The sequence below is a fragment of the Pyxicephalus adspersus genome, chromosome Z (assembly GCF_032062135.1).
Source record: "Pyxicephalus adspersus chromosome Z, UCB_Pads_2.0, whole genome shotgun sequence".
Lineage (NCBI taxonomy): Eukaryota > Metazoa > Chordata > Amphibia > Anura > Pyxicephalidae > Pyxicephalus > Pyxicephalus adspersus.
The window spans coordinates 61,459,172-61,480,885 of NC_092871.1; the positions used below are offsets into that span (position 1 = coordinate 61,459,172).

At 39.4% G+C, this 21,714-nt stretch overlaps 1 protein-coding gene across 1 annotated transcript in view; it reads left to right on the plus strand.

Annotated features, from left to right (window-relative positions):
* Nucleotides 1-21,714, plus strand: part of ASB6 (ankyrin repeat and SOCS box containing 6) — a 56,899-nt gene that overhangs the window by 3,413 nt on the left and 31,772 nt on the right. Inside the window, 1 exon segment of the mRNA XM_072429699.1 lies at nt 18,295-18,300. Coding sequence (XP_072285800.1) covers nt 18,295-18,300 — 6 coding nt within the window.

Sequence of the window (21,714 nt, forward strand, 5' to 3'; positions counted from 1 at the left end):
TGTTTACTGGTGTACCTATGTAAAGGATCATATTGAACAATGTTATAATGACATTTCCAAGTTCAAAAAGCAAACAGCCACTTTTGACAGACTGCGCATGTGCTAATTGCAAGTGAATTGTTATCACCTGTGCGCATTTCCTGACCCGTGTTTCTTCGGAGTACATAGAGAGTGTGCTGGCCATCTTCTAACATGGACCTCAGCCCTACGTTGTAATCATCAACTTGTGTATATAGGATGTTAGCAGGTATCATGAGCAATCACTGCAAATGTACAAAGCCAACCTGGACCACCTGTTTGTTCGGTTCACCGAGGTGCTGAGCCCCAAATGTCTGGTGATATGCAACACGTCCATGTCTGTTGGATTCAAAGCTGGTGAAGTGCTAGTGTACCCATTTCCTAATGTGCGCTGGGACATCATAGAAGAGAATTTATACAGCGCCACACTGGCAGATTTGTCCCGTTTGGATGTGATTGATTTGCACTTCCACTTATGCTTCAAGCTGCGCTCCAGGGTTAAAGATACCACCCACTCGAATCAGCTGGCTCATCCGAAGTATACCTGCATCCTGATGGCTCATATTGGTTAAGCCAGGGGCGTGCAGCAGGAACAGCAGGAAGAGGAGGCAATGGGCTCTGAGACGGAGCGTGGACAGCATTGGTAACTGGCATCTAGAGCTGGGTACTGGGCAGGCGGCAGCAGTAACAGCATGAGGAGGAGGCGGTGGGCCCTGAGACGGAGCAAGGAGGGCATTAAAAGTTGGGGCCATCACCTATATGGACAGTGTCGAAGGTGATGCTATTGGAGACATGAATGAATGAACGAGATTCCAATCTGTCCCTACCGAGATTGGAATCTCGTTCATCCATTAATGTCTCCAAAAGCTACAGCTTTGACACTGTCCATATAGGTGATGGCCACAACCTCTAATGCCGCCCTTGCTCCTTTTCACAGCAGCTCCACATATTATGACAGCTCGAGCTGGCCAAACCTTGTTATCTGGGCCTTGAGGGGTCTGGAAACATTGAGCTAGTTGTGCCTGCAGGAACCAACCCATTATAATGTTACAAATAAATATATAGTATATTATCCTTAAGATAATTTGTAGCTACAGCTTCTACACTGTCCACATAGGTGATGGCTTTAAATTCTAATGCACTACTTGCTCTGTCTCAAGGCCCATCGCCTCCTCCTCCTCCCAGTACCCAGATCTAGATGCCAGACTAGACTCCAGCTCAACAGGGTCTTTTTTCCCCGCTGATTCCTCCAAGCCCAATCCCTTTCATGTGGTTTCGCTACATAGTAGGTAGGGACAGATTGGAATCTCGCTCATCCATTCATGTCTCCAATAGCTACAGCTTCTACACTTTCCACATAGGTGATGGCCTTAAATTCTAATGCCCTCCTTGCTCCGTCTCAGGGCCCAGCGCCTCCTCCTCTCATTACCCAGCTTTAGATGCCAGAATTATTATGAAGGCAGGAATCCGGCTGGCAGTGAGGAGGCGCGTGTACGAGCACACTCGAGTCCGGACCGCGGTAAACCGCGATCGCTGGCCGCGCGTACTTTCGCGCTTCCAGCGAGCGCGGATTTTATTGATGAATCAGGGGCATACTGTCTGCTCAAATCTAGCTAAATGCAGTAAAACTGATTGGGAGGCCTTTCATATTAAAGATGGACAATGACCCAAAACATACAGCCAAAGCAACCCAAGACTTTATTAAAGCAAAGAAGTGGAATTTTCTTGAATGGCCAAGTCAGTCACCTGATCTGAACCCAATTGTGCATGCATTTCACTTGTTGAAGACTAAACTTCGGACAGAAAGGCCCACAAACAGCAACTGAAAGCCGCTCCAGTAAAGGCCAGGCAGAGCATTAAAAAGGAGGAAACCCAGTATCTGGTGATGTCCATGCGTTCAAGACTTGGCTGTCATTGCCAGCAAATGGTTTTCAACCAAGTATTGGAAATGAACATTTTATTTTTAGCCCCTGAAATGAAGTGATTGTGCTAAAAAAGGCTTTAGGTACTCACATTTTTATGCAATCTTTTTGGTCAACCCACTGAATTAAAGCTGAAAGTCTGCAGTACAACTGCTTCTGAGTCTGAGAAAAAAAATTAGAAAAAAAGTTGTCTCTGTCCAAATATGTATGTATGTAAATGGGTGAAGCAATAAAAGAGGTTTGAGGCTCAAGAATATTAATGCAAAAGAGTTAACAGGATAGGACAATGCCTTCCTATAGGCAGAAAAGGATGGGGATTCAACATGAAGTATAAAAAAATTGATCAGTTACTAGCTGGTTAAGGAATGATTGTAAAATCAAAGGTTTACCTTATGGATGGAAGTTGGGGTCAATTGCAGAAAGCAGCAGCGTTTTGTAAGGAAGGTGCAGCTGAAGGGCTGTTGGAGTGAAAATGCGCCTTAAGTGGTGTCTTTGCAGCACATGGGAGGAGGGGAAAGTGTGCCTGCGTTGAGGGCGGGCACATTCACCTCCTCCTGTGTGTTAAGAAATCCCCATGACATTATTGGGGCTCCTGATGGATGAAAAACCCTGGATTTATTTGATCTCCTGATGGATGAAATGCCCTGGGAGTGAACGTAGGTGTATGTAGTATCTGTGAAGCATGTAGTACCTGGGAATTCAGCACATAGGCATAGATAATATAATGAATTAAAACATAAGATTACATATAAATCCGAAGACTGTGTATAATTACATTACATATATAATGGATTTTGTAGTGATCATACAATTCAGTAATAAATCAGTAAACAGATAAGAAATCTAAAAAAAGTAAAGTGTGATGAGGTACAGAAACCTATGTTCTGATCATGTCAATGTTAGAGGAAGGATTTAAAACTAATCGCTTCATTCTAGCCAAGTGGGTATGTTGCTTTAGATTTACTATCCATTTGGTTTCTACCTGTAGGAGTCTTTTATCGAAGCCTCCTCCTCTTGGATTTGGGTGTATGTGTTCGAGGCCAAAGAATTTAAGAAGTTTGGGGTTATTTTGATGCTTACTGCCTACGTGTTGGCGGACAGGTGTCACAATTTTGCCCACTTCAGTAGAATGTATATGTTCATAGATCCTCTTTTTGGGGGGTCTTATCATTTTTCCTATATAAAAGGAACCGCAAATACAAGTAATCATGTATATTACACCTTTTGTGTTGTATTGGTAATGAATTTACGATTTTTCATTATAAGTCATAATCAGTCTTACTGTATTCTGTTATTTATGTTATTTATTCTGTTATTTATGTATGTTATTTTGAAAGAAGGTCCTCCCTTTCATATTTTAGGGCTCTGTTGTAAGATCGTTTGAGTTAGCAATAATCTTTCTTGTAGTGGTTTGGCTTCGTGCTTGAAGTCTGATTCATGGCTACAGTTTCTTTTCAGCCTCAAGTACTGGCTGAAAGGTATACTTTCAACTAAAGGCTTGGGATGTGCACTTTGCGCATGTATGATGGTGTTTCCGGCTGTTGGTTTCCTGAAAATAGTTGTTGTGACTCTATTATTGGCGTCAATCCTGATAGAGGTCAAGAAAAGGTAATTGAGTTTTGCTGTAATCTAAAGTAAATTTCAAGTTGAATTGATTAAATTGAATGAATTCAAAGAATTCCAGGAGTAAGGATTCCGAACCTGTCCAGAACAAAAACACCTCCTCAGTGTAGCATTTTGGGTTTAGATGAATTTGATATATTTGTTGATGTGGGAGTCTGAGAACATGTTTTTTTTCCCATTCCCAAGAATATGTTAGCGTATGAGAGTGCACATTTTGTGTTCCCATCGAGACACCCTGCTTTTGAGGGTAAATCTTGCCATCAAAAGTAAAGGTGTTTTTGTTGAGAATGAAGGTTAACAGGAATATAATAAAGTTGTTTTGAGGTTTCACTAGAGGATAGTCTCTCTTAAGACATTCTGCCATGGTACGTATATTTTTACAGTGAGGGGAGGGAAGACACACGCCCCCTACAATATTTATTCATACAAGGCATAGGTTCTCACCTGTGGAAGTTAATCCCTTGCCTATTCATCCTTTTCCTCTCCTCATCTATACACAACTAAACACTTTGTTGTTCTATCTGTATAAAATACCCTTCAGAATGAAAATTCTAGGCAAAAAAATGTGAAGGTTTTATGACGAATATTGAGGATAAATGTCAATCAACTAGACAAACAGAACCACAAACTTATAAATTAATTTTGAAATTTAAATATTGGAGAAATAAATCCTCACTATATTGGCACATTAAATACTTTCACAGGACATAGGGGAAGGATGTAACCCCTTTGGACTACGGATACAACTATTTCCAAATGTGAAAAAATATAGAGAAACTTTGATCACCCTGGGAACAAATTCTCAATAAATGCTCAGAAGAACTTATGAAACTGCTCATATACACTATTATGAGGAGGAAGTATTTGAACTAGATCAAGAACTTTATCAATTACAATCCCATAATTTGGGTAATATCAATAGCCCGTCATTTTCTGAAAAAATCACGGATTTAAAAAACCAGCTGGAAAAATTCTCTACATCTATCATCAATAAAAAGGCCAAAAAAACTCCAGAGGGATAAGTGGACTTTCATAAACAAAAGAGCACACAAATGGGACAAAACAAATACTGGTAACAAAGACACGAAAACCACCAACAAACAACAAGACACACACAGTACCAAACCCTCTAGCGAGACTCCCTCTCAAGTAGGAGGCACTGGGAACCCTGTACCATTTAAACACAAGAAAAGACTGCCTAGTGACACTCCTGAAAGTGCCCAAATCATCAAAAGAGCCCCATTTAACACTTCTCCCATACCTATCAATCTAGATTACCCCACAACTCTCCTATTCCCAAACATAGAAAACCTACAATTCACCGCCATCCCTCCAACAACCTGTAAAACCTCTTTTTCATCCTCAACACAGATCTCACCCAGTAGTCTAACAACCACAGACAACAATAAAGCATCACGTATTTCTTTCCAAGTGTCTCCACCCCTAATTACACCTATACCCCCACAAACTACATGAAACCCAAAGGTACCAAAGAAACAACATGCAAATCCACTTCAAACACTTGTGCCATTCTAAAAGTTCAGCACTCTTTTTTAGGGTCACTTCAACAACATCTACCATCCCTTACAGCCAAAACCAACTCCCTGGACAGGTTCTTCACCAAAATCAACACACAACAGGAGAAATTAGGGAAATCATAAACCTGTCATTATATGAATTATCAGAACTTGAAACACAAGTTCTCAAAATGGGTCTATCATTTTTGCCTGTCACAGAAAATCGATAAATTTGAAATCATCAAGGACTTGAACTTGTTCGCTAGGAACTTAACACTTAAGGTCATGTTTGAAAAACCCCCGGACGAGAAAAAATCTTTTACACCACAAATGTACAAGAATTTAGACACGCGGGATTTAAAAATCCTCAAAAATCTCTACCTGCTATTAATGGAAAACGAATCAAGAGAGATTCTACTTTTTGAGGACATTACACCTAAGAATGATAAAAGTCCCACGGAAGTCATTGCAAAAAAAACCCATACCTCCTTTTATCCACCGATTGCCACAAATGCTCAAATACAAACTTTTGTGAAACTAGTAAAAGTCTATAGCTTGCCGAACATCAGTCATTTATTAGGGGTATATTATCCCAATTAGTTGGTCTGGGTGCCAAAGCTTTTGGTGTCCAATATTGTACTACAAATAAGAAGAACGGAGAAAAGAGATAGGCTTTTACAAAGGCATTATAGGTTTACAGTAATTATGTATAAAACAGTATAATTTATTATTCTTCGAATACAAAAGGCTTTAAAACAATGATAGGCTTATGTTACAAATTGACATGATAGGGAACTTTATTCACACTATAAAGGTAAGTAGAAGATTTTACAAACTTGCGTATAACTCTTGAGATAAAGAACGGGGTCTTATCCCTACTCATTTCGCCCAATTGGGCTTTTCTCAGGGGATATAGAGACTCCAGGACTGTAATAATTATTATTAATAATTAGACATCATAGTTTGCAAAAATAAAAAAACATGAGTTATGAAAAATACAGTATTAGCATCATGTATTGCACATATAGCCCACAGTAAATCCATGTACATAATTTTAGTATCATTTATTTTTGATAAAAATACTTGGACTTACTATAATTTAGCATAGTTCTCCCCAGAGGGTTTTAGCCGGTTGCTCCGCCCGGCTGCTGTGCCTACCCCGCCCACCTCTCCTCGGCAGCTTTAATGCTCTGCATGGATCTCAGTGAGGCTGCTCTGTGCTCAGCTGTCATCCAAAGGATTGCTGCTGCGATGAGAGGTGAGCACACAGTTCAGCCTTCATGTGAATGAGACACAGGCAGCCCCGCCCCCATCTGTAAGCACAAGCTGGGATTTCTATTTAAAAACAAAAAAAGCTGCCTGTAAAATGTATCCACTGCTAGAGCTGTGTGTGAAGTCTTCATGTCCTTCTGCATCCTCACAGCTCTTTGTGTACAAACCTCCATACCTCCTAAACTGTATGTCACAATGACTTGTAATTTCCAGGATGCACAGGGGACCCTCATAGATACTAGTTACTACAATTCCTCCCTAGCTTTAAAGAATTTCAAGATATGGGTTCACAAATGTAAAAAGTTATGAAAATTGAACATTGGGGTTGTTGTTTCAGAGGAAAGAGGAAAAACAGAGGAGTCCTAAATTGAAAATGCAAATTGGGGACCCCAGGGCCACTAACATAGCAAAGAGCATTGAAGAAAGCTTTCCTCAGCCAATCAGAGCACTAGAGGTTTTGAATGGGGAGACTTGTCCCCATTTACACTCTAGTGCCGGGGATCACAAACAGGCGGATTCCCAGGGCTGCCAGAATGATTGCAGTCCTAAGAATCCGCTGCAATCCTCGGGCACTAGAGGTTAATTAACCTCTAGTGCCAGGGATCATAATGATTTCCTCTGCCAAAAATTTGCAGACCCCTCGGACGTTCCAGGAAATTTTCGCTCTTGCTCATCCCTACTCCCTACTCATTACTACAGCATCATTAGAGCATAAAAAACTCAATCAAAATGGGCTTCCCTGCCCTGCTACACAATCCTGTCCACTTAACTAACATTTTGAACTTCAATTTCCCTGGAATGGAGAGGTGAAAGAAACCAAAAATATAGGTACAAGTGGGGAAGATCTGTGGTTACCATCCCTTAAAACTTCATCACTATGGCATCACTAGAACATAAACTCTGCTCACTAACATTTATTAGGCTTGAGGTACTGGAAGGGTACAGTATGTGTAACAAGAAAGTGCATTTTAAAGGACAGTTTTTTTTTTAATGTTGTAATGCATATTTTTTCATTCTATGTATTGCAAAATACATAGAATGAAAAAATTTGATATACTAACAGGGCAGGCATTACAAAGTTGGAACAAAGTATAGGGATAAGGTAGAACACTGACACAATAAGAGGTTACTGGATACCCATGGCATTAACAAATGGGAGCACTAAATTTGCTGTGTTTTGCCACACCTTTTTGACCACCCGGCTACAGGTACCCACCACCCATCTGAAAAAAATGTTTGGGGAGAACACTGTCTAGTGTTAGATTCAAGCCAGTTCAATTATAATCAATGTAACAATCGCATAGCCGTTTAGATGCTCTGAGAGAAGAAAAATGATTTGTGTGTTACATATATCCAAACTATCGTACTCAGATGTACAGAAGATGGTAGATAGTAGATAAATCATAAATTAGTAAAAGGGTCCTACTTTGGTCTTTGAAGTAAAAACTTAGTAGTGTGTTAGTTTCTTATTTTTGTTTTAGGGAGTGTTAATGTGGGATTAATCTAATGGATACAATGAATAACAATGCTTAGTAAAGTTATAATGAGACAAAAAAAACATAAAAAAAATAATAACCATATAGAATGAAAAAATAAAAGATTTTAGAGGAATTGTTAAGAGTAGCTTAATATTGATTAATAACATAAAATATGCTTACAATTCAATAAATTAGATGTGATTCAGTTTCAATTATTTGTGAAAAGATTCACTGTTCACCTAGCAATATCCCTGTAAAAGAATGTGATAGATAAGATTAGCTTTACTTATATTATACACTCAAGGGTTGTCAATGCGTTGTAATATGTAATAAATAAAACAATCACAAGATGACATACCTTGATCATATATAATAGCGGTTATCAGTGGGTGACTGGTAAGAGCCTGAAAAGCTGTCTTTGGAAACACCATGTAGTAGAAGACTAAAACAAAAAGGTTCTAGTGCAACAAAACCTGTAATAAAGTGTTATAGAACTAAAATATGCTGAGTTTATCTATTTTTTAAAACAGGTATGAAATAAGAAAAATGGACAGAGAATACATATAAAAAAAGATGAAGAGAGGGTTACTGACCAAGCGATTGTTTTTGGGGGGTTGACCTGCGGCAGTCGTCCAAACAAAGGACCAACGCCACCGCAGGTTCAGCCTTAAATAGATGGTTGCTGATTAGGAGATTTAAATCCACTAGGCGTGTACAGTTATTCCGCACAGTGAGCTGGTTAGGTTGGCTTGTCGGAGAACGTGACTTCCGCCCTCCAGCACGTACACACTTAGATATGGGCAGGAAATGACCATCATCAGTTAGCAACGTACATGATGAGGATTCAATGTAGATCAAACAATCTCAACCAGTGCAAAAAGACAATCTAAGAATCATTACAACGTACAATAGACAACATCAATGTGTTATTATATCCAAACATTGGCACATACGGAAAAAAGACCCTTCCACAAGTAAAATCCTTCCATCCCTCGATTACATATGAAAAATCTAAATCTCTTAAAGATACCTTGGTCTTGAGTCATTACAAAGCTTCCCAACCATCTGAAAAACCGACAATGACTCCGGGTACTTACAAATGCATGCATTGTCCGCAATGTAAGTGGATCTTAGAAGGCCAAAATACTTCTCTTCCATATAAAAATATACACAAGTTGAAACATCATATAGATTGCTACAAGGGGGTTATCTATTTAGTCAATTGCCGATGTGGAAACTTCTACATCGGAAAAACCAAAAGGGCACTCAGAAAGCGTATTTACGAACACATCTAAACAATAAATTCTCAAAAAATATTAACCCCACTTAGTCACCATATTGGTACTTAACACAATTATGACAATAGCTTCATCACATTTTCAGCATTGGACCATGTTCCACAGGAACCCCTGAGGTGGTGATACGGACAAGCTATTAATACAATTGGAAACCAAGTGGATTTTCCACTTGACACAGCATGGCCACCAGGTCTAAATGATGCATTCTCCTTTACACTTTTCTTACCCTAATATATATTTGAAATACTAGTTCACAAATGCGTATCTCTATCTCAGTACATTCACACAACACAAATAGAACTTGTTCCAAATAACTAGAAATACATTTAGAACCATTTAGAATTAGTTTGCATACCTACTACTAAAAATTTTGTTGGGTATAATGTTATTATCTATTTTTTGTAATATATAATTCATACAAAGATGAATGAATATTATTAATGCATGTATAAAAAATATACGTAGTGATTTTTTTATGACAGGTATTTAGCATCAGTAATATCCTTGTGTAATCATAACAACATATCTTGGTTTAAATACTTTGTTATTAATAATGTTTAACATATATATAGATATAGATATAGATGTTTATGTTCTTTATGCTGTATAACTTTAAGTACCCTGTATAATAAATATTGTAATTATCATATGTTTTTTTTATCATCACCCTTTGACTCGTGTGAATGTAAGTGACCGCTTTGTCAAATCTATCCCCAGCAGAATTATAGTTACAATTTTCACAGAAATAAAGGTTTTAAAAAATAAAAAAAATATTCTTCATAATTTACATTATACTTTATATGCTAACACTTAAAAGGTTCCTCTGGCCTTGGGATTAGCCCTACGAGGGACGGGAGCTCCCATGATTTCCATCTGTGGGTGCATTGTGTCAGGGGGTGACTTTACAGGCAGCTCTTTACTCCCTGTTTTACTTATCCCTCCCTTGTTTAAACCAGGGTATTCACCTTGGACCAGGACCTGCAGGGGTTAATTTAGCCCTTGCAGGTGAGGATAATCCCTGGGTACTAGAAGGTTTCTTTATCCTAATATTATTTCTATTTCCATCGTTTTGACACTTTCTTACACATGCATAACAAATTCACACCACCTACCAAAAAAATCAGTTTATACATTTAAATCACAGACATACAACACACTTTTAGTAGCGGTATATTCTTTAAAATCATGCTCTTTTGCAACCATGAAAGCTATTCATCACAATCCACCTGTAAAATTCCTCAGTAACTCTGATAACAAAAGACAATACACATCGGCGCTGTTGGCGGGATTACGCCAACCACGCTGATGAATGGACACTGATATACTTGATTTAAGAGCAGGACGCCGACTGCACAAATGTCTCTTTTGGAGGCTGGCTACGGACACCGGTAGTCACACTCACCCCTGAACTATGTAAGTACAGTGGGGAAAGAAGTATTTGATCCCCTGCTGATTTTGTATGTTGGCCCTCCGACAAAGAAATAGCCAGTCTATATTTGTAATGGTTACATAGTTACAAAGTTACATAGTAGGTTAGGTTGAAAAAAAGACATAAGTCCATCAAGTTCAACCAATAGGGAAATAAACTTATTACAGATATAAAACCCTATAAGACATGGTTGGTTCAGAGGAAGGCAAAAAAACCCTGCTTCAACAGGGGAAAAAAATTCCTTCCTGATTCTATGAGGCAATCGGATGTTCCCTGGATCAACAGTCACTGTTATTTTTACTTTAAAGCCTTAATACCCAGTTATATTCTGTGCTTCTAGAAAAACATTCAGCTTTTTTTTTTTAAAGCAACCTATAGTATTTGCTCAAACTACTTCCTGAGGGAGCTGAGTCCACATTTTCACAGACCTTACAGTGAAGAATCCCTTCCTTATCCAGAGAATACATTTCTTTTCCTTCAAATGCAAAGAGTGCCATCTTGTTCTTTGCAATGATCTCAAGGTGAATAATGGGGAAGAGAGTTCTCTATATGGACTGTTTATATATTTATACAGGGTGATCATATCCTCCCTTAAACATCTCTTCTCAAGGGAGAATAGATTCAGATTAGCTAATCTCTCCTCATAGCTGAGCTCCTCCATTCCATTTAATAATTTAGTTGCCCTTCTCTGCGCTCTCTTCAATTCAACAATGTACTTTTTGTGAACTGGTGCCCAAAACTGGACTGCATATTCCAGATGTGGTCTGACCACATGCTTTGTACAGAGGCAGGATAATGTCTCCATCTCTGCAGTCTATTCCTCTTTTAATACAAGAAAATACTTTACTAGCTTTAGATATTGCAGCTAGGCATTGTATGCTGTTATTAAGTCTATGATCTACCAAAACCCCCGGGTCCTTTTCCATTTCTGACTCCCCCAAATGTATTCCCCCTAGACGCTATGAAGCATGCATGTTGTTAGCATACATACATGCATAATATTACATTTATCTACAGTGTTCTCCCCAGAAATTTTTTCAGCCAGGTGGTAGGAAGCTGTAGCTGGGTGGTAAAAAAGGGGGTGTGGCAAAACACGGCAAATTTAGTGCTCCCAGTTGTTTATGCCATGGGTATCCAGTAACCTCTTATTGTTTCAGTGTTCTACCTTCTCCTAATTATTTGTTACAACTTTGTAATGCCTGCCCCGTTAGTATATCCAATTTTTCTATTCTATGTATTTTGCCACAACTGTCCTATGCTGTGTATTGTGACCCAACTTTCTAGTGTTCTAAGTTTTAAGAGTGTAATCCTTTGTAGTAGTGTAATAATATACTGAATGTGGTGTAACAAGTTAGGCTTAGCTCATATTAGCAGCAAAAAACATTAACCCTTTTTGAGTGACTTCTGGCAACTGCTAGGCACCTAGGATTGGTAACAGGCCATAAGTGCTGAGCACCTAGGATTGGTAACAGGCCATAATTGCTAGGCCCCTAGGATTGATAACAGGTGGTAAATTCTAGGCACCTAGGATTGGTAACAGGCGGTAAGTGCTGGGCATCTAGGATTGGTAACAGGCGGTAAGTGCTGGGCACCTATGATTGGTAACAGGCGGTAAGTGCTGGGCATCTAGGATTGGTAACAGGCGGTAAGTGCTGGGCTTTTTCAGAGCTAGAAGTTTTTTAAGCAGCAGTGGTTCCTGGCATGAGGAATGGACAAAGGTAACCTTACTGCCTGTGTGAATTCAGACTAACTTCAGATGTGCTCCTGTGTCTATATTTAGTTAAAGTGAACTTTTGTGAAAACATTTTTTTTTCACTTGATTCTTTTACAAAATTAACCCAGCAGGCCCATGCTGGCTCAGCTTCCACCTTTTCTCTGATGCTCACTTGTACGTCCAATGCTGCCTTGCACTGTGCATGCATTAGATTGAACACTTTTTTTTTACATTATAAGAAATCCTCCGAAAGTGCAAGTGACACAAATATCCCAGTAGGCTGCGGATTTCCCCTTCGGTCTTTACCGAAATGGAAGTGAAGACTGAAGGAGAGAGGTCCTCGCCACAAAAGTGTAAAAACAAAAAAACGCACATTTTTCTATTACATAACAGAGAAAGTCACTCTTTAATATAATGTTAAAAATGTGGCGATGCTTTAATAGCATCATGCATGTGATATCAGATGGGGACAAGACAGACAGTGACCCCCCTCTCATCACTGCCCATATTCTATATAAAAACAGTTTGTGACGATTATCCGCAGTGTGTAATGTCATCGGCAGCGCAGTGTGATAGCTATGTGAGTGTAAAAGCTGCTTGTCATATTCTGCAGCCTAACAGCTCGCTGTGTTCAAACCTTCATATCTTCTAAACCGTTGGTTGTATTAACTTGAAATTTGTAAGGTACACGTGTAGGCATAGGAAACTGAAACTGTAGGTGCAAGTGGGGGACACTTGTGGCTAAACCCTTCTAAAATGTAATTACTATGGCATTATGAGAACATATATCTCTACCTAGCAAAATGTGCTGCCTGCTCTGTTACACATATCTGTCTGCATCTTACTTCAAACCCCAATTTCCCCAGAATTAAGAGGTGCAGGGAAACAAAAATATAGGTTGAAGTGGGAGACATGAGTGGCGATCACCTTTCATCACCATGGCATTATTACAATATTAAAAAAAAAAAACAGTCCATCAAAATGCACTTTCTTGTTACACACGACTGTAACCTTCCAGTAGCTCAACCTCGATAACATTTAGTGGGCAGAGTTCATTTTCTAATGATGCCATAGTGATGAAGTTTTAGGGGATGTTAGTCACAGATGTTCTCCACTTGTACCTATGTTTTTGGTTTCTTACATCTCCCCATTCCCCAATTGAAGTTCAGAATGTTAGTTAAGTGGACAGGAATGTGAAACAGGGCAGGAAAGCCCATTTTTATGGGCAGAGTGTTTTATGCTCTAATAATGCTGTGGTAATGAGATTGTAAGGGGAGAATGTGCCTGCCACTTGCACCTATATTTTCAGTTTTGTACCCCCTACCCCCAGAGAAATTGGTGTACAAAGAAGAGAAGCAGACAGTAGTTTCATAGGTAGATTTGTGACAGGTAGGTATATATTTAGGGGCCCCACCCCAATGCTCCTTGCTATGTTAGTGGCTCCGGGGTCCCCAATTTGCACTTTCAATTTAGGACTCCTAGTTGCACTTTCCTCTGAAACAGCAACCCCAAAATTCAATTTTCATAACTTTTTACATTTGTGAACCCATATCATAAATTCTTTAAAGCTAGGGGGCTGAAATTGTAATACCTAGTATCTATGAGGGTCCCCTGTACACCCTGAAAATTACAGGTCATTGTGACATACAGTTTAGGAGATATGGAGGTTTGTACACAGAGCTGTGAGGATGCAGAATTCAAATGCAGAGCTAGAGGTGGATACATTTCACAGGCAGAAATGTGTCTCCTTCACATGAAGGCTGAACTGTGTGCTCACTTCTCATCAGCAGCAATCCTCTGAACGGATGACACAGGGCACAGATGGCACAGAGCAGCCTCACTGAGATCCGTGCATCTGAGGATGAGAGCTGCCGAGAGCTGGGCGGGGTATTCAAAGCAGCCAGGCGGAGCAACCGGCTAAAACCCTCTGGGGAGAACTATGATCTATATTATGTCATTTGCCACTAGGCTGCCCAATCAAACTGTACATCCAGGCCTGCTTATAGATTATAGACAACCTGTATGGACTTAATTACATTACATTACATTACATAGTTTGGTGTCACCTGCAAACACAGAGATGGTACTTTTAATCCCAAAGTCTATATCATTTAGAAAGATGTTAAAAAGGTCCCAAAACTGAACCCTGGGTCAGTTTGAGCACTGGGTTTTTGAGGGTTCTTTTGTTGTTATTCTGTCTCTCACAAATACAATAAACCTACCATTACAGTTATAATGGTACTTTCTTTGTCAGAGGGAAAACGTACAAAATATGCAGGTAATCAAATATTTCTTTCCCTCACTGTAACTTTGTCTACACTTTATAATGGACTTAGGTGAGAATTAGAAAGCATATATCACATTATGGTACCTTTTAAACAATTGAAGCAAGTGACTTTTCACTTTTCGTGTAACCTACTCTGTGTATACCTGTTACACCAGTAACTTGAGGCATCTTATTACTGTTTAGAATATTGGTGGAAATCTACTGTAACCATATCCCAGAACCAGGATCACCAACATTGATTAGATACTAACCCATAATGTAAGCTTTATTATATATATCCAATTTACAATGGCTTATGCCTTATATTATATTATATTATATATATCTTTATACTTATATATTTTCTTTACCTACATAGATAATGATTTTCAATATCCCAATAGCCATATTGTGCTTATAATATTGGGATACTGAATGTTTGCATATCGCAAGGTAAAACAATATTACGTTTCCTACTAATCCTTATAAGAGTATCGTACCATCTAGTGGATAATTAATATGCTGTTGTACTTTGACTCCAGATATCTGATCTCTAGATATTTTTGATAATACATGAAAATATCTCCAACTCCTACTATAACTAGAACTTTGAGTAAGTAGTGAACATTCCTTTTTGTATCCAGTAAGAAACCATTTAACATTTATCTCACATGGATATAACAATACACCCCCTTTTTTAGCCCTTTTTCAGTCCACTTATCTGGGAATTTTCTTGAGCACTTTCTTCCACACATATCTGCAGCCAGACTTCACGGTAAGTAAGTTTTTGAGAACAAGTTTGGTTGTTAATGTTTTCTACTCTATTTTCCTATAAATTGATATGTGTTTTCAAACATTTTGGAAAATACGTCATTTTAATTTTCCAGGGATATACTGACTCAGCTGTCCCTTACATATTATTGTACATTGTTATCTTATGTAAGTAAATGCAAATTCAATATACTATACTAATATGCCATATACCGTCGGGCACCTTGAGACATTTTTTTTGACCAGCAAAATAGTAGTTAGATAAATTTGTACAACAATAAGTATATGTTGGCATAATAATTTTATTGTCATTTGTATTCACATTTTATTATGGTATTTTTTGGTTTAAAATAGTTGGTCTTTCTTAGATTTAAGACCACATATTAACTGTTCATAAAAATAAACACAAACATCACATTGCCTATAAAAGCCTGTCTGTCTCTATCCTTCCCTCAATAATACCCTTTAACAACACAATCGAACTTTTAAAGTTCACCTAAACTTATCCACCCCCCCCCCCCCCCCGATTCTCTACTAGTCACCACTGATGTTGAGGCATTCTATTGCAGCATCCCTCACACCAAGGGAATCAATGTTATACAGAGAAATATAACGCCACCATTATCCCCTTAACCCAGCCTTAATCCCAAATTACGCACCTATCAACAATAGATAAGTATTTGGAAAAGATATATCGATAATGATACCATTATCTGGACAGGTTCTGAATACTTGTTAAAAAGAATTTTCGTTTAACTCTAAAACAATGGCCCCGATTCATCAATGAGATGCGCGTACGCTGAAAGCGCGTATTTACGCGCCAACATCAGAGCCATTTTCCCGCAGTCCGGAGCCGAGTGCTAGTACACGCGCCTTCACGCGCCAGATTCCTGCCTTGATAAATGAGAAATGAGCAATAGGGGTCGTGAATTTTTCCAATTAAGGCGATTAGTTTTCAGCTGCGCGATTAAGGAGGATCTGTTAAGCTGTCAATGGTGAGATCATAGCAATTAATTAGCGCACACCTGCTCCCTGTTCTGTGCGCATCTACAGTCCATTACAGGTCAATTAGAATCTTTAATGCTTCATCTTCTTTTGGGTAAGTGCTACTTTTTTAGGTTACATTGTACTCATTAACAAAATTTATTATTTATTGTTACATTTGTTGCATTTTTTTCATACTTTTTGGTTTGCTTTGCAACACTGCAAACTAACTGAGATCAAGCTGTGTATATACTAGTTAACACTTCATAATATCTCATCACACAATAGTATGATTTGTGAAAACCAAGCATTTGTGATCTAATTAAAATGTCATTGTAGTTTGGCCTGATAGAAATCAAATAATTGAAAAAAGGATTATTGCCAAAGGTGGTTTAAAAAAATCATTTAGTGATTTCACTTGTGTATGTATGTCAAAATACATTTAAATGCATATAAATACATATGCATTTTCATTATTATTATTTAACTGGACTGGTTTGCGGGGGGGTCATCAAGTAAATTTGCTTGGATGTTATGCATTGATGTGACTTTGTAATCCTCATAATTGTTAGTTTCATCTTTTGCTGCAATGTTTTTGTGCTTGGTTTGTAATGACAGTTTCTGTTGTTTAGCAAATCTTCTGCAATGTTTTGTCATTTTTTTTAACTAATATTCATGACAAATGTCTGCATGGTTTCCACTCCAAACTACCACTTGAACCTCCTGTTTGCCTTTGTCCCATTTTCAAAGTCACATATTGGTTTTTGAATGTATTATGTACATATTTATTAACCTAACATTTGCACTCATATTGATTTGCTGCCACACAACTCCTGTGTTCATTTGTAGTTGTGTTATAGGTTTGTTGTCATTGTGCTGTGCTGCCTGATCTTAGCACTATTGTATACAAACACACTTCCACTTTCTGTCCAAACTGGTTGTCGATTAGTTGTCTAGCTGAGTTGCATACTCATTCTATCACACCTGATGGTAATGGAAGGAGGTCCAGGTTGCCAAGCACAACATCAAACCACATTGATTGACAAGCTCACAAGCAGGGTCAAGCACTCTTACATACCAGATAGTGTGCTTTATTTATGTGTTTACATGATTCTAATCATATTAGTCATTTTGTATAGAAAAATGCCAAAAAATGTTTCCTTGGCGTTCATGAAGGTCTCAATGCCATTTTAGACCTTGGCACACTATATGTTCACTTCCTCGCATCACCTTGGGAGTGGAGGAACATAAAGGTGGATTTCTCCCTTAACCGGAAGCAATATCATCCACGAATGTACGGCAGTCTGTGATGTGACATTCCAGAGGCTTGGCAGCACAGCAGAGGGATGTTATCGCCCTGTAAAGAAATAGATTACATTATTGGGATGTGTTAAGCTACATGGTTAATCATGCTTTAGTGGTAACTACATGCTGTTGGATTGTATTTTTCATGCTTTTCTGGCTGCATAAGCAATGCTTGTGCAAATCTAAACTAAATTGCACTCTGCCCTAGTTTGGCAATGTGTTTTTGTAAAGTGTCACATAAAGGTCCAGCTCTTACACAAATATGTCTGCTATTTCATTTCCCAAACGATTAAAGTGTGCTTACTATGACTTCAACTCCTAGGTTGGTTTGTAACCCAAAGATGATGTGCTGAAATATGTAATGCATGCATTGTAAACATATGTAAATACTCTCGCACAAAGACATTAGCAATAAATTAATTTCTGACTCTACGTCCCTCTGCTGTGCTTTGGGAGCCAGAGGCAGGATGTTGATGTACCTTTGGCTCGAGTTCCTCTGGAATGTCCCAGGTATCCCCATGGTGCAAGCACAGGACGCAGCATGTCATGATGACTCAGGCAGCTTTCCATGATGCGTACAGGAGCTTACCACCGGGCCGCGCCAAGCACAGAAACCATGCTTTTAGCAGCCCAATGGTTTGCTCCACAATCCGCCGACTTTTTGGCAGAGCCTTGTTGTAATTGTGCTCGGCTTCAGACCGGGGTTGACGCACAGCTGTCATAAGCCATGAAAGCTGCCCGTATCCTTTGTCAGCTGTAAAAAGACAAACATAATACATGTTAATTCTTTGTATAGTAGGTGTTCTGTGAATGCAGTGTAACACTAGAGTTTTTTTACAAAGGTTGCTAAGGGTTGTGCTCTTCGGTCACTTTGTTGCTTTTTGGTTGTTAGGAGACATTGTTACTACTGACTACCACACTGAGATACTATGAGCTGTGAACTTTGTAATTATACTAGGGCTTCCGGGAATATCTGAAAATTAGTTCTTCCCCCCATGCTTCCAATATTGTACAATATTTATAAACTATTTGCTAAATTAGATGTTAGCACAAAATATGACATATATACAATATAGGTCATAGCCTGGCATTCTGACAATGCAAAGGGACATAGCAACATAACAAGTGTCTTTAGGATTTGAATACTGTTAGTTATAATATAGTAACGACATTATACATTACCTATTAACCAGCCCTCAGGCATTTCTCCAGAGATGAATTTCTGGTAGAGGGCTGTCTGACGCAGGATATAGGCATCATGGCATGATCCTGGGAAACCTGTGCTCATGATTTTCCTGTTGGCATCACAGACTATTTGTACGTTCAGTGAATGATATCGCTTCCGGTTGCAAAACATGATTTCCTGCAATTTAGGGGCCTGAATAGCCACATGGGTTCCATCGATGGCCCCCAAAACATTCGGAAATCCTGCTCACCTGAAGAAATCCACCTTTACCTTCCACCACTCCTGAGCTGTTTGAGGGAAGTGAATATATAGTGGGACAAGGTCCACAATGGCATTGATGACCTTGGACGTAAAAACCCTGGAAACTGTAGGCTGGCTTGGTCCACAAATTCAGGCCAAGGAGGTTTGCCAAGAGGAGAGGCCAAGAGCCTGGTCATTCCTGGCACAGCCTGGCTTCTCTTGGTTTTTGGAGCAATTTTATCTTCCAGCAAGCTGTACAGGTCATGGATGACCTGGCGAGACAGGCGGAAACTCCTTTGGACATCCTGGTCACGCAAACTTTCAAGGCAGCTACACTCCAAGAAGATGCGTGGTTCCCGAAGCCATCGCAAAGCACAAGATTGCTGCCCTAGTTGCTGTTGTTGCTGCTGCTCTTCTTCTGCAGTGACAAGCAGAGTTGTAACAGCAGTGGCAAAGAACAAGTCCACTTCCAAATTGGGCTCCATGACAATACAGCAAGCAAAATCCTTGACCAGCCGCAAATTTAAATGGGCACTTGCCTGCGTAAGTGCGCGTTTGCATGTGTATGTAAGTGTGCGTTTGTGTGCCCACGTACTGGATCCCTATAAATTTGCACAGAGCTTCTTAGCCATTCTGCATGCAAACTAAAACTACAAGCAGAAAAACAACAAACCAGAGGACTGCCAGAGGAAAAACAACAAGTAAGAATACATCATTGACTTTATTCCACCCAAAAATGTTTTGGGTGTGTTGTCCCTTAACTTTTATTTTGTTACTTCTAGTTACATGGAGCCAAGGAGAATGGCCACCACCACCATCGTCGCTGCTGCTGCTGGTGGCCCCACCACCACCCCAGGGTTTTCAGTCCATAGACCAACAGGCAGCTCCCTCAGGCCAACTAGGTTGCTCTGTGATGTAGGCCAAGTAACATCTAGGCCCCTGGCCCCTCAACCTGGCACCTCAGCCAGTTTGAGCCGGACCAGGGATTCTGCTTCCAAGGCAACCAGCTTCACTCCTGAGCAAAATGCAGCCCTCGTGGAGTCCTACAAACAACATTTTCCTAGACTCCGTGGGGGCTTGCACTCCCAGACTTCCCATGCTGTGAGGCAGGGACTCTGGGAAGAAATTGCCAGGAGTGTAAATGCAGTGGGCAGTACACAACGGACCATTACCCAGTGTCAAAAGCGTGTGAGTCACATCTTCACACATGTTAAAAGGCTCCTGGGCACAGAGGCCGTAAGGAGTGGGACCTATCGTGAATATCTTGTGCATCGTCTCAAGGAGTATGAAAGATTGGCATTAATAAATTGCCATTTATTGGGCCAGAAACGGTGGTAGAGGTGGACTACTGGGATGACTCCGATGCTTGGCAACCATGTAAGTTCAATCCTTTTACATTACCTAATTACCAATGTGAATGGATTTTTGCATTTTTGTGGGATTGCAACAGTTTAGTCATTAGCATTGAGAACAAAATAGCACAATTGATTTTTGCATTTTTGTGGGATTGCAACAGTTTAGTCATTAGCATTGAGAACAAAATAGCATATATGTTTGGGGGTGAAATATGAGATCATTTTTGTAAAATGACCTCTTTAGTGTATTTTTACCTTCTTTTGACTTGCATTAACTTGTGTGTGTTTCATTTTTTTTTACAATAGTACTCTCTGAGACGCAGCAGTCCCCTCCTGCCCTCTGTGCTCGGGGTGATGTGGATGATGAGGATGTCACTTTGCATCGAGATGACACTGGGCTTCCTCCTGGTAAGATATCTTCATGGTATATCTTGTTTGACATTGTGCACGTGTCTCTAATCATGTGTATAACCACACTCTTCTAATATGAGTGTTTAATTTCACACATTTTTGGCTCTGGGAGTGGTGTTTTGTGGTTAGATTTGTGGTGAACCTATCAATCCAAATGAACTTGGGTTAGAGTCAAGCTCACTCTTTCATTTGTTTTTGTGCTTTAATTACCAGATCACCATCTACAGGAGGAGGTCGTTGATACACTGCAGAGAAGCCTGGAGGAGAATACAGGTAATTTGGTTTGTGTGTGTGTGTTCAGCCTTTCAAAAGCTAAGTAATAACCTTTGATCTTTCTAAAATATATCTTCCCTTTATAATATAGCCTCCCTTTGGGATGTGTGAGCTTAATAATGTCAAAAAAATTTGCGTGTGCGAAATATTGGGGACTTTTGATATGTGAAGACTTGTCACCACAATCATTCATTTTGATGTGATATATCATGTGTCTTTGTAGAACATCTATGTCTGCTTGTTTCTGGTTCTGAGAGTTTTCACGGGCTGCATCCACTGTGGAGGTAGGCAAGAACTGGTCCACTAGTGTTTATTTTGGGATGTGTTGGGGGAATGAACCTTTCCCAGTGTGTTCCATTTGTGTTTTTTTTTTTGTTGAGGGTCCCTCAGGTGGACATTTACCCCACAAGCAGAAGAGGAGACACCTGAGGTTTCCGTAAGCAACCCATGTTTATTGTAAAGGATTCAGAAAAAATATGTATAACATTTTGTCCAACATTAGTTGATGTTTCAATGTCAGGATGCTGTCTGCAAAATGTTATGGTGACCCACAAAGTTATGTGATATTGTAGTAATTTTGTTTTTCCCCTTTATAGCAACCAGTGGATGCAGGTGGATTGGGTCAACCCAGTGTGAGCAGCCAGCTTCTAAA